Here is a 12,574-nt window from a genome sequence, read left to right on the forward strand (position 1 = left end):
TATTGCCCTTTCAAAAACATAAAACTAGGTTGCTTGCCTTTTTTTTTGCTTCACCAGTCTGAATGGCCCTCAGCTTACTCAGGTCTTTACAGTGCCGTCTCTCTACCGACTACACTGGATTTAGGATGCTGGGATTTCTTTCTGTATCTGAACCAACAAATTTCTAATAGCAGCTGTACTCTGGTGCATTAAAACCATGGTGCCACTGTGGAAAATACACTGTGAAGAAAGAAGCAAGTTTTTGAATGATGGAAATTTCTACATGGAGAGAGGCAGAGGCAAGGAAAATTACATCTCAGGGACAGCAAGTGTTTTGCTGCATATTGTAAATGAAGCACACAGAATGAAACCAGACTATTACCAAGCTTGTTTAGAACAGCGACTCCTTTCCCTGAGCTTCCCCTTTTTTGTCAGAGCATCCCAGCAGTCTGAGGCAAAGGCTGAATAAGCTCTGTCCTGCTCAACACTTCCTCTGTCGTTTCATACATGATTTTAACCTAGTTTAGTGATAGCAGTCCTTTGGGGTCTCATAAGACCCAGTGCTGCCAAAATGGGTGTCTGGCACAGTTTCATGGCAGAAGACTAAAAAACATTGTAATGATTTCTGTGTTAGGGCTGTGAAGGCCAGAGGCAGCTCTCAGCAGGAGCAAGGCAGAGCCTGCAGGGATCTGCAGGACAGGAGCCCCAGGAGCACCTGCAAGGCTTCCACACACAAAGGCCATGTGCTGGGCAGGGTGAGACACGCTGTACTTCCAAGTGGATTTCCATGCCATTCAGAAAGTTCAATCATTTGCGGTTTGGACACTGATAAAGACAAATATTGTTCTTCAAGTCCCTAAATAACACCTCCTTTCTCCAGCAGCCAATAAGCTCTGGCTGCATGGCCACACTCGGCAGCCCCAGGTGCCCTGTGTGTCACCTCTGCAGTGACTCTGGGCACACCTGACACTGCCAAGTCTCCACTCAGGATGCATTTGGTTGAGCTCTGCATCCTGCATGCATGGCATGACAATATAGTTCACTTCCAAGACTCACAATGCTTTTTTTCAGAGCTCTTTTAGAGTCCAAGTGGTATCATATGCATTAAAAATGTTGGAAAAGCAGTGAAAGAAACAGTGAACATCACTGTATAAGGACAGAGAAGGAGTACGTGCTCACTTATATCACATATTAATCATAAAAATTAGATGGGGTATTTTATATTTCTAAAGATCATGGAGGTAATTTTGATTTATCATTTTGCCCAAACAATTTGGTTTAGTCATGTCTTATATTTTAAAGTGTCAACATGTTCAAGACTCCAGGCAATGGGGTCCACTACTAACTGAAATCAAATAGTTTCTAAGAGAACAAAGGATTAGAAAGGCCAAAATGCAACATTTACTCCAATAATAAGGTAAAGGAGAGGAGATTTGAGGAGAGTTGTAACGGGGTTTCCTTCCCAAACCTCTGTTGACATATGAACTAACTGGTAATGAAATAATCTACCACATGAGTACAGATGTTAAGAAAATGAAAATTTGTAAAGTCATTTTAGGAACAGAGGAAATACCCCTTCCATTTAACTTTTGGACCAGTTTAGGAAGCGGAGGATAATTCATAGAAAAGAGTAGTAGTGCCACGCAAATTACACACTTTTAAACCAGAAGATGACATAACATCCAAGTCTTTCATAACATTCCTAGTCCTAGATTACAGAAAAATTAGAAAGTGGGGCTGCTGTGAAGACAGGAAGCTGAAAAATTAAGTACAAAGACTGCTGAACAAATGCTATTTTCCTGCAACATCCCAGACCCATTAAGGGCTACACATGAGTCTGAGTGAAACCAGCTGACAAAAAGCAGGTTATATCAAGCTGTAAATAAGGAGTCCAGTGAAAAAACAGTACTTTGATTTAAAAGTACTTTGATTGAAAAACTCACTATAGTTGGCCACAACTTTAAAGCCTTTTAACTTTTCAACAGCTTAAGAAAGTTTTCTCTCCTCTTCTGTGCCCCGCAAAGGTTATGTCAAGGTGCACAAGGCACTCCCCCGAAGGCAGGGCTGTTTTCTGGCTTTTTCTGCAAGCAATGTTTTGGAACAAGGTTCTCTGGGAGATGAGCAATCCAGCAGTGAGGAAGGATAAAATCCCCTCCACATTCCAATCACTTGTCTCATTTTCCTCTCCCCAAATAAATCATTAATTGTTCCTGTGCTCCACAGGTACCAGAGAGATTTTCCTTTTGGAAATACCCTGATTATTTGTAAAATGCAAGTAATGGAGCTCAATTTATATTTAGCTTTGAAGGTTTTAGTTTCTATTTCAGATCTGTGAAAAACTTATACACCTGAAAACCAGTTTAACTGTTGCTACTGCATTACCCAACTCAAGAAGAAATACTACTTTTGCTGAGAGTCTTTATTTTTCTAATGGAATGGTGTTACTTTCCACAGACTTTATAGTTTAAAATAAAAGAAAAACAGAGATGGTGTTGAAAAAAAAAAACCCCAGTCTATATCTTGCCATATTATTCTTTGTCTCCCTTAAAGATAAATTTAAAGAAGTTTAAAATAGTATAAATACTAGGTAAGAGGAGTTTTTGCCTTTCGATTGAGCTTAGCTTAGAACTAACGTTACCTGTCTGGGTGCTGGTGATGGACATGTTCAGGCAGAGCAGTAATGAGTGCCCTGCAGGTGTCAGAGTTGTGATTTCAAGCAGAATTGTCTTTCATGTCCAGTAATGCCTCCTGTGTCACAGCTGTGCCCAGCTCTCCCATCCCAGCAGTGAGCTAAAGCATCACAGCAGACACTTCTCTACACTTTAACTCAATGGCTTTCTCAAAGACAGGATTTCAGCTCACCTCAACAGCTCTAGTTTGTTTTGCCAGATTTGTGAAAAAATAGAAATAAGCCAGTTTCTTTCAATGATTTTTCAGTTTCACTTTCTGTAGGCACCACAGTTATACAAAAAAAAAAAAAAAAGAACATGCTTAACAAAGTCTGAAATAAACTACAGCAACCTGTTTAACAAGTGACAGGGCTAGCCAAAAAACAAAATCACAAAAAAATCTCCAAAATTTCAACCACATTCCGACATCATCCTACTAATATTTCAAGCAATGCAAGTCCAGATACTGACACATTGCAATTACAAATATGTACAAAAGGCAAGATAAGATGAATTTAACATGTAAAAAGCATGCATTCAAAGGTTGAAGAAAAACTGACCTTAAGAGACTGGACAGTTCCTGCTTTTTCACTCTGGATTCAGCACCAAAAAATGATGAGAACTGCCAGCCCTACCCAGGGCTAACAGAAAGTGACAGCAGAGAGGAGGAAATAACAAAGACCAGAATACTCAGAGGGGGAATTCCAAAGAGGAAAATTAAGAGGAACCTCCCTTCTAGCAACCCCAATATAACAAGCACTGTTACCTTTACAGGTCACTTGTCCCTGCTAAGAAGAGCTTGATCTTGTCACTAATTAGGAACAGATCAATTTATTTGGTTGGAAATCAGAATTGGATGAGAGCTGACAGTAACAATTTCCATTGTTTCCCCAAATGCTTCCTCTCCTTTTCCATTCCAGTTCAAATCTGTCCCAAAGTCACACTATAAGCAGTCCACCAGTAAGAATAAAGCCACAGCATGTGGGCACTTACCCTGCAGCTCCACTTGGTGTAACAGAAGTGAAAGTATGTCTTTCACATGTTCGCAGACTCTGCCAATACAAAATTAGTTTTGCATCTCATGCAAGAGTCTCTTGCCATTGGTCCAAAATGACAAGTAGGATGGTCTATGGAACAGAAGCTTGTCTGGCTTGCACATGGTGTTCACCGTTTGCTTGTAGCAGCATCCGACAGAAAGTTTATTCATCGAATCATCACTTACCTTGCCATGCCTACCTGGTGTAAAACAAACAACCTTTTGAAAACCAAGTTCATTCATGAGCATTCCTCTCATGATGCCTATAGCTGCTTCTGTATTGCTCTGCAAGCTTATTTGCTTACTTTTCTATTTTTTATCATGCATAGACCTACACAAACTAGAAGTTAATTATGAAAGAGACTTCACTCTAAAGTGAGCAGATACTTTTTGCAGTACTATTCCATTATCTATAGCTTTTAAGAAAAGTTCCACTGGAGTCTGAAGGGGAAAGGAAATAGGATTTGATAAATACAATGATATCCAGACTCCCTGCTACAGTAAGGCAAGATTTTAATCAGCTGCTCAGTAAGACATGGCCTCTGCACAAGGCAGCAGTTCCATGAGCAAAGCTGCTGCTGACTTGTGTAAGATTTTTCTCTTTGCAGAGGAGATGCACTTCCACCAGGTTCCATGGGAACATGGTCACTGAGAAGAGACAAAGCTGCTTCCTTCCTGGGAGCAGCTGATCTCTTCCCAGTATTTACAGACATGGGGTCCAACCTGTGATGCATCAGCCTCTTCAGGCTCTCTCACATCCAGGCTGTGCTGGAATTCCTCTGCACACATTGGAAGAAAAGTGACATCTCAGATTAACAGCGTTCAGAGCAGAAAATAATGAAAGGCTGCACAAATACAGATTGTATTGTAGTGCTGTTTTGATAGGAGACAACAAAACAATCACTGCATAAGAAATCTGTACAAAATTTGGGAGGGTTATTTGTTAGCCCTATTTGAATGTGCAGCACAACCCCTCAAGTGATAAACTCCTTCAGCAGCCCTGCAGGCAGGTTTCTTTACCAGCTTCTGACACTGAAATCCATGAGGCAATCTATATACATCAAGAACAAAACTCTGGGGAACAAGAGTTCAGCTTATTAATGTGATTCCAGTTCAGGACTGCAGCAAAGACTGGTTGTCCACTTCTTGTACAACATTCATATCTGCTCGGAAAGAGCAGAAAGGAATTGCTGGAGCAAATCATAGTTCATCTAGTGGAGTAGTCTAGGTGGTCTTAGAGGGAAAAGCAGACTGGAAAAGAAGAGGCTGGGAGACAGCTGAGAACTGCCTACGCTTTTCAGGTGACCATCAGCTTCTCTGCTTTGATGTTAACTGGGACACTGCCCTATTGCCAAAGAAAGATACATGCTCAGTAGTATTGGAAACACCAGCATAAGTGCCACTTTCTAAATTTTTCTACATTGAAAAGGCCACTTTCTAAATTTTTCTACATTGAAAATATGAAAAATTCTTGGCATTAATTTGAATGCGTGTAATGATAGAGGTCAGTATTTTGCACTCACATGAACTATCCTAATTTGTATCCTGAGGATTCCCTCCTGTATTTTCATCCATGCCTTTGTTGTCCCAAAATGGGTTTGTCCACCTACTGTGAGAGAGGCCAATCCCCACACAGAGTTGAGCTATTTGATTAATTTATAGGTCTGCACAGAAAGGAAGACTGGATGGCAAATTCACAAAATCTGCACCATAGCTATCAAAACTTTACACTATTAATACATTTTGGCAAACAAAGGCAATAATGGTCATTAGTTATAAGTTACATAAGTTTTTTATTAACTAGTATTCTATCTTCAATTGGTTAAAAGTTTCTCTTGCTTCTCATGCTAATTATTCTGTATGCTCTGTCTTTCTCTCCTTTAGAGTCTTGCTCCATCAGCACTCTGAGAATGTTTGTCCAAAGTCCAGTGAGATTCTGAATGACCACAAATATTTGTAGCCATAATCTGCGTTTGCATCTACTAGAGTGGAAATTCTGAACCTTTTGAGTTCCTAACTTCACTGGAGAAAATTACGTTCTGAGGAAGCTGCAGGTGTGACCTGCAGCATTGCAGTGTATTATTTTGCTGTACTAATGAGGCTTGTCACAGCATTTGGGAAGAAATATGGTGGGTGATACTGGAAATGTAGGTGTGGAAGGATGCTGGAGGGCTTTGGAAGCACAGCTAGTTTCTGAGCTGAGCAAGTAAGGGTAAAGTTTTTTCAGACAGCTTTTAAAACAAGGCCTAGAGAAAAAAACCCAACCCTGCAATCTAAAGGGCAGGGCTTTTGTGTTCAAAACATCTTCCAAAATATCTGGCTTTACTTTCCGACAGGAAGTCAGTTTCATAAGAGATATAGAAAGGTTTTCATTAAGAGCTGCAAACCTTGGTGGAGTTGCTGAGGAAATACTTTGTGAACGTGCATGCAAGATAAAAGGCACAACATTGGTAACCAAAGGTTACTGACCCTCATCCAAAGTATGTTCCTGCAGTTCTGCTTTGCATAGTTTGGGCATGGGCTAGTGCTCATTCACTGAGGGCCACATCTCTAATGCTCATGGACATTGCTGCAAAGTCCCTATACTGTATTGTGAACAAGAAACTCTGCTTCCTTGAAAATTTCTTTCATGTTGGTTCTATATTTGAGCTCTGGATTTCCAGTCAGCTAGTGTCTTTGGCCTCTCTGGCCATAAATTTGTTTCCATAGCAGAATTTTTCTTCAGGATTCCTTCTATCCAGGGTGAATTGCTTGTTGAGCAATTTCTCATAGACTGGAAAATCTATTTAACAAATTTCCTTATTTTCTGATTATAATGATCCAAGCTGTACAATATATAGACATCAGCATCTCACTACTTTGCTTTACTGCACAACCTCCCTTCCTGTTCTATATATTCTCCGTAACTCACATACAGCTTTTGTAGATAAGACAGATGTTTCATTACAGCTATATCACTTTTAAGGATTGTCATGGTAGTATTCTCAAGGTCCAAAAGAAAAGACATGCCTTAGCTATGGAAAGTGCTAAGCAATAGCTACATAAGAAGCAACAAACAGTAAAAATGTATGGCCTGACTTAGTTCTCTTTTTCACACACTTTGTTTGTGCTGTGACACATTATAAAGAGGAAAGTGAGTTGAAAAGGAGAACTTCTGCTTTTGATTTCTCTGCATTGAGGGGAAGTATCACTTCTAAGTAAATACGGGTCTGTGCAAAGTCTACAGCTAATTTTGTAACCCAAATAATACTAGTAAAATGTCAGCAATTAATGTCACAACTTTTCCTAGTGGCAGTGAAGTAGCTGAAAGGGCACCAATGTAGGCCACATTATGTCCTTCAGCACATGGCATTTGGGTATGTCATGAACCTTGGCAGATTTTATCCGGTGTCAAGACTGTAAGAAATTTTTTTTGCTTCTACAAATGCAAAAACAAAACCAGAAATGGAAATCACATTTAATTATTGCAAATAAGGATTGTAGCAGCAGCAGAACTTGAACCAAGTTTTCAAAGCTTAAGCCTCTCTAGTCCCCTTTCCCTTACTTTGGCCTTAGCTACAAGATAATCAGCTTTGGGGTCAAAGGCAGAGTATTTTAAGTACATTTTTGCTTGATATGTTTGCCTATAGCCCAGCAAAAGCCAAGGATAGCTCTACAGAAACTAGGCTTCCTCCCAAGTTATGATTTTGCGGATCTCGTTGGAAAACTCTTCAGGAATACTTAGAACACATGAGAAGAGTAAAACCGGAACCAACTTGACATCTTGATATCTTAACACCCATTCAAAGTCCATCTTGCTTTTGATCTCTCTCCAATCTAGATACAACAGAGAAAACAATCCTGTGTTTGGGTTGAAAAGCCTATAATCTCCTGTTCATGGTGAACACTGCCTGGGCATATTTGCAGGTGAGAAGTGCTTAAGGTGTGAAACACCTGCAGAAAATCTGCTTTTCTCACGTTTAAGTGGCAATCATGATGATATATCACAAGCTGTTTGTTCACTTGCTTGTCTGCTTCTGGAGGGAACTATCCTATGGAGAGACAATCAGTGCATAACAGTATTCATCTTGTTAACAGAAGGAGTTCTCATTCATCTGTAGCTAAAAGCAATTAAAAGGAAAAAAAAGAAAATAAAAGAAATTCTAATATTTTCTGTCACCACCACTGGAGTTCTTATAACTAGTCCAGTACACTGGTACACTGGAGCATGTGACATAAACCCCCTGTAATTTGCCTTACACTGAAATAAAATAGAGCAAGAATAGGAAACAGCATACAAATGCAAACCCAGCTAACAATGAAAAGGATATGTGCAAAAACCACAGCCTGTGTCAAGTTTCAGATTGAAGCAAAAAAACTGGACAAAAATAATAAATTGACAGTTGAAGAAACCACATATTTTAGGGGCTTTCCTAGAGCATTTCTGATCTTTGTCAACTAAAACATGCACCAGACACAAAAGCTATCAGAATCCACATCAGCCACAGCAGCTCTGCAGTTAAGTCAGTTGAATGAAGGAGCACTTACCATGAGCCCCATTCCAGTAGCTGTGCTCTTATTCTTGTAACTGCACACAGTGATTGTGGTATCACAGAGAAGGTCACAGGACTTTCTTTTTCAGGAGCTTCAGGTCCATGTTGCCACAGTTCTGCAATGTGGACTCTGGGCTGCTCTGCCATTGAGACGGGGAGCTCTCACACCCTTCTGCTGAAGTTGCTCTGCCCTGCAAGAAGGATGAAGGCCAGACAATTAGTGCATTCTCTGAGAAACCAACAGGTTTCTTGCATTTCTTTCAAGCTTTATTTCAGTATTTTTAATTTGTGATTGTTTATAGATTTTAAAGATGTGTAGCTCATGAATTCAGGCCCACTCACAGGAGAAACACTTTCCAGTTGGGAAGTCAGGCAGAACAGCTTTCACAGGAATTAGCTGTGGAGACATCCAGCTCAGCCTGGGCCTTCCTCCTCTTTTAGGCTGAGAGGTTGAGGCTTGCCACCTTTCAGGCCATAGAGGGAATTGTGGTCTCTTAAATCATGGCTTTAGTTGTAAAAGGGGTTCACAGGCCACAGACATGAACCTTGCTTTCAGTTTTGCCAAAAGAGGTTGGGCCCCTGCCTCCAGGAGAGGTTCAGAGCTGTGCACTCCACAGACAATGAGTTTGTCCAGTAGCACCTGGTGCATCTTGTAAACAATAAGCAGTCAATATGTCAGACCCCATCCAAGGCACTTAATGTCCCTGCAGCTTCTTTGGGGGATCTAGGGACCTACTCACCAATCCTGAGCACCTCGTCCTCTTTGAACCTACATTCAAACTTACAGAAATAATAAGGATTTTGTGAATTTTAATTCCTCAGATATCCCTTCAAGTTCTCCATGATTGAGTACAAGGAATACTAGGCAGCTGAAACTATTTCGCGAACTAGAAAAAGAAGTATTATTGAATTAGGAAAGCTACTATTAAACAATAATGCTATACAAGTAGGGACCACAGGCTGCTTCCAAAAAATTTACAGGTCAAAAGAATTGAGAATGGTAGGTACAGGTTTTTCATTTCATTGCATCACCAGATTAGGAACCTTTTACTTTGTGTTTTGTCTATATTCTCTTTGTTTTTTTTCCGATAAAGCAATTGCCTCTATCACCTCCCTGACACCAACTTAGAAAAAATAAGAAAAGCAAGCACAAGCAATTATAGCAAAAGCTGCTTAGCCACAGTCTCCACAACAAAGGATGATGTAGAAGTTCCCAGTGAAAGTGGTTGAAGAACTGTCCAGCAAGCACCTCAGGGAGCTGAACGAGGCTACATAGGTATTACTTGCAGCCACGAGGAACAAAAGAAAAAGGAAACATGTGGAAAATTTAATGAATAAGCAACTTACAGCTTTTATAAGCAAATTCAAGTTTTACTTCTGCATATAAACCAGTAGAAGTAACAGTACTCCATTTTTCACATCAACCTCCTATTGTACTAAGTTTCTTAACTGTTTGACAAATGTTGGGGGCTTTTGTTTAATAGATTAGGATTTTTTTTTTTCTCAGCAAGACTATAGAGGTCTGGGTCAAGACAGGTACTAGATACTTGTGTGAGAGTGTACAGACATTTTAAATTCGTGTAGCAAAGGAGGGAAGGCACTCCAAGCACCTCTTCTGATGAAATCACTGCCACTCTGGGAAATGGATCCCAGGGCTCAGGGATCAGCTCTGCTTACTGCAGTGAATCTATGAAGTTGCTTAAACCAAACTTTTGAGACCCCAAGTTCCTTATTTTTGGAGTTCCCAATTTGAGAAATAAGAGATGATTTGCAAAAGGAGCAAGTACCAAGAACTGCAGCTGAGAATGACTGAAGCGCTGAACACATCAAGAGATACATAAAGCTAAACACACGGAGGAATCTGCATCCAAATGCTGGGAATGCACCCCACGCTGGAAGAGAGCTGATGACTTTGCCTAGGTGTGCCTTTGTTTTGGATGTTTCTAAGTGGGCATTGCACTAAACAGGAGACTAGAGTCTAAACAGGAAAATGACATTGAAGGGATCTCATTAATGATTTCAAAGCCTTTTGGTTCCTGGGTAACTGCACCAGAGATGCCTGCAGCATGAGTTAAATAAGGCCTTAAAGCCACACAGGGAATACAGAGGATAACATAATAACATAATAATAAATAATAATAAAATATGTCCTGTTTCCTTGGTTCTTCCTTAACTGAAAGGAATAGAGCTACCAGTGCACATTTTAGAATCAAAACCAGTTACTGTGTGATAATGGGAATTTATACTCCTTTCTTCAGATACTCAAAAATTATTTTTCACCTCTTTAGGCATAACACAATGTAGGATCAATAAAAGCTTTTGTTTTTTTAATCCCATTTATATCTAGGGCCCAGAGCTCCTTAGCTTTGACATATCCTTCTGTTACGCATTTCTTACTGATGGCAGAACTTGATCTCTGCTGAGAGAGTATTGTTACAAATCACCCAGCTAAAAGAAACTGTCCTGATCTGTCAAGTAAATTTGGTGGCTTCTCCCCTGTTAACACTGAGCTGCCAATTACAACAATTCACATATGTACAGCCAAAAAAACTCTGTAGAAATTGGTTCTGGGCCAAAGCAAGAAATAACTTTTGACAAATGAAAAAGTGATGCTATTAGAAATTTATCTGTTTAGTACCTTCATGATTTGCCCTACCTCTTCCAAATGCAAACATTTTATTAAAGCTCCAACAAAACTTTTAAGTATATCTGTGACAAATGAAAGGGAAGTAGGAGTTATTACTGGATAAACAATATTTTCCAATATTCAGAGGAATAGAATACTCAATAGTAAACACCAAAGAGATGCTAAAACCAGGGCAAAACCAGTCAAGTTATTCACAATATCCTTGGGCAGTTAACAGGGGAATTCTCTGACAAGCGTCTGCATGATTCTGGGATGTGTTCCAAGGAGAAAGAAAAATCAGCTGACTTCTTGGAAGTAGTGTGAATGAAACACCATATTAATCTTAGAGGAGGTTCTATTTACTGTTGAAACAGAGAATGAGAGAGATTTTGCAGTTATTCATATCAAGCCCCTGGCACTGATAGTGCTCTACAACAGAAAGGCCATTATTTGTGGGGGGGGAATCCCCTGTAAGGAAATGGCAAGGGCCCAGCAGCAGGTGATATGTTTTTGAACTATTTTATGCTATATACTTCAGCCAGCAATGAAGTGGAATATTAACGTATTTCATAAGTGGTCTAGATTTTCCTGTGAAAAAACCTGTAAAGCAAACCACAATTCATAAATTAACTGTAACTATCTTTTCATCTGGTGCTGTTGAAGCAGTATTTGAGGACTTATATTGCCTTTAGGGTGTTGCTAATCTTTCCAATGTTCAAATAATTCTCAGTTAAATTAGAATTCAGAAAAAGTGTTGCAAATATACTAGTTTGTTCTGTGAAATCCTAGAAAACACTGGAAGCTTCTAATGAGGTTCCACTTGGATGCATTTATTTTAAAATAAGAAAGAATTATTTTCCAGTAAATCCCAAATGAAGAAATTCTTGGTTTGATCAATAGTTCCTCTATGGATCAAGGATTCTTTCTAGCTCTTAATTTGCTCTAAAAGAAAATGATAACCTATACCTCAAATAATCACACAGCATAATTTCATATTGCTTTCTAGAGAATTTACCAAAACCATTTGTATGGTATGGTGATAAACTCCTATGGGATTATCAAATAGTTTGTTAGGAAAACAGATAATCCCTACAGTGAGCCACTGAAGATAAGCATTGGAAGGAGGGATGACTAAAGAAACATTTATCTGTTTTAAAATCAAAACATAAAACACAGGTTCTGCTTCTTTTTCATCACTCATGAAATCAGCTAGCAGCACCAGAGTAGTAGATCAGATACCTAATGCTGTGACAGGCTAATTGTCACCTCTTGTGTAGAGGTGCTGTTTTGTCTGATAAGGGACATAGCACAGTTATATTCTGGTGCCTTAGAATGAAAATGCAATGGCTTGGACAATACAGCAATATTACAGAATTACTAAATTCAAACTATCAGATTTGCTGGCAGAACTGCCCTGAGAGGTGCAAGAGGAGCTGATGCAGGAGCTGAGGTGAATGATCTGGCAGCCAGGAAGATGTGAGACCTCCCTGCACTGCTGAAGGCTTCTGTCAGTGAGTTCCGGGAGCTGCTTCCGAGCCAGAAGCCAGCTCTGTTTGAGTTACTGAGCATATATGGCTTGTTAGCAGAAGTGCATGTTGATACAGGAAATGAAGTTGAGGTCAGCTTCAGGTATGCACATAACATAATCATTTAATACTTGTATCTCCTGATAGCTCTCAAAGAGTTCATACCTCCTTGGAGAGTGAAAGCTCACTTCAGTATTTTAGTATTG

The 12,574-nt window shown here is 39.7% G+C and overlaps 1 protein-coding gene across 9 annotated transcripts in view; it reads right to left on the minus strand.

Moving 5' to 3' along the window:
• CIITA (class II major histocompatibility complex transactivator) overlaps window positions 1-8,351 on the minus strand; it is a 33,156-nt gene extending 24,805 nt beyond the window's left edge. For 3 of the 9 annotated variants that reach the window (XM_085074859.1, XM_085074858.1, XM_085074857.1), the window contains exon 1: window positions 8,212-8,351. In XM_085074859.1, coding sequence (XP_084930985.1) covers window positions 8,212-8,223 — 12 coding nt within the window. In that variant the 5' untranslated portion in view covers window positions 8,224-8,351. Of the gene's footprint in view, window positions 1-3,208; window positions 3,324-3,641; window positions 3,727-8,211 lie in introns of those variants that run through there. The other 6 variants (XR_014855154.1, XM_085074863.1, XM_085074860.1 and 3 more) reach the window with 4 other exon arrangements.
• Window positions 8,352-12,574: the final 4,223 nt, after the last annotated feature.

This window comes from Lichenostomus cassidix, chromosome 14 (assembly GCF_008360975.1).
Source record: "Lichenostomus cassidix isolate B80296 chromosome 14, HeHo_3.0, whole genome shotgun sequence".
In the NCBI taxonomy this organism is placed as follows: Eukaryota; Metazoa; Chordata; class Aves; order Passeriformes; family Meliphagidae; genus Lichenostomus; species Lichenostomus cassidix.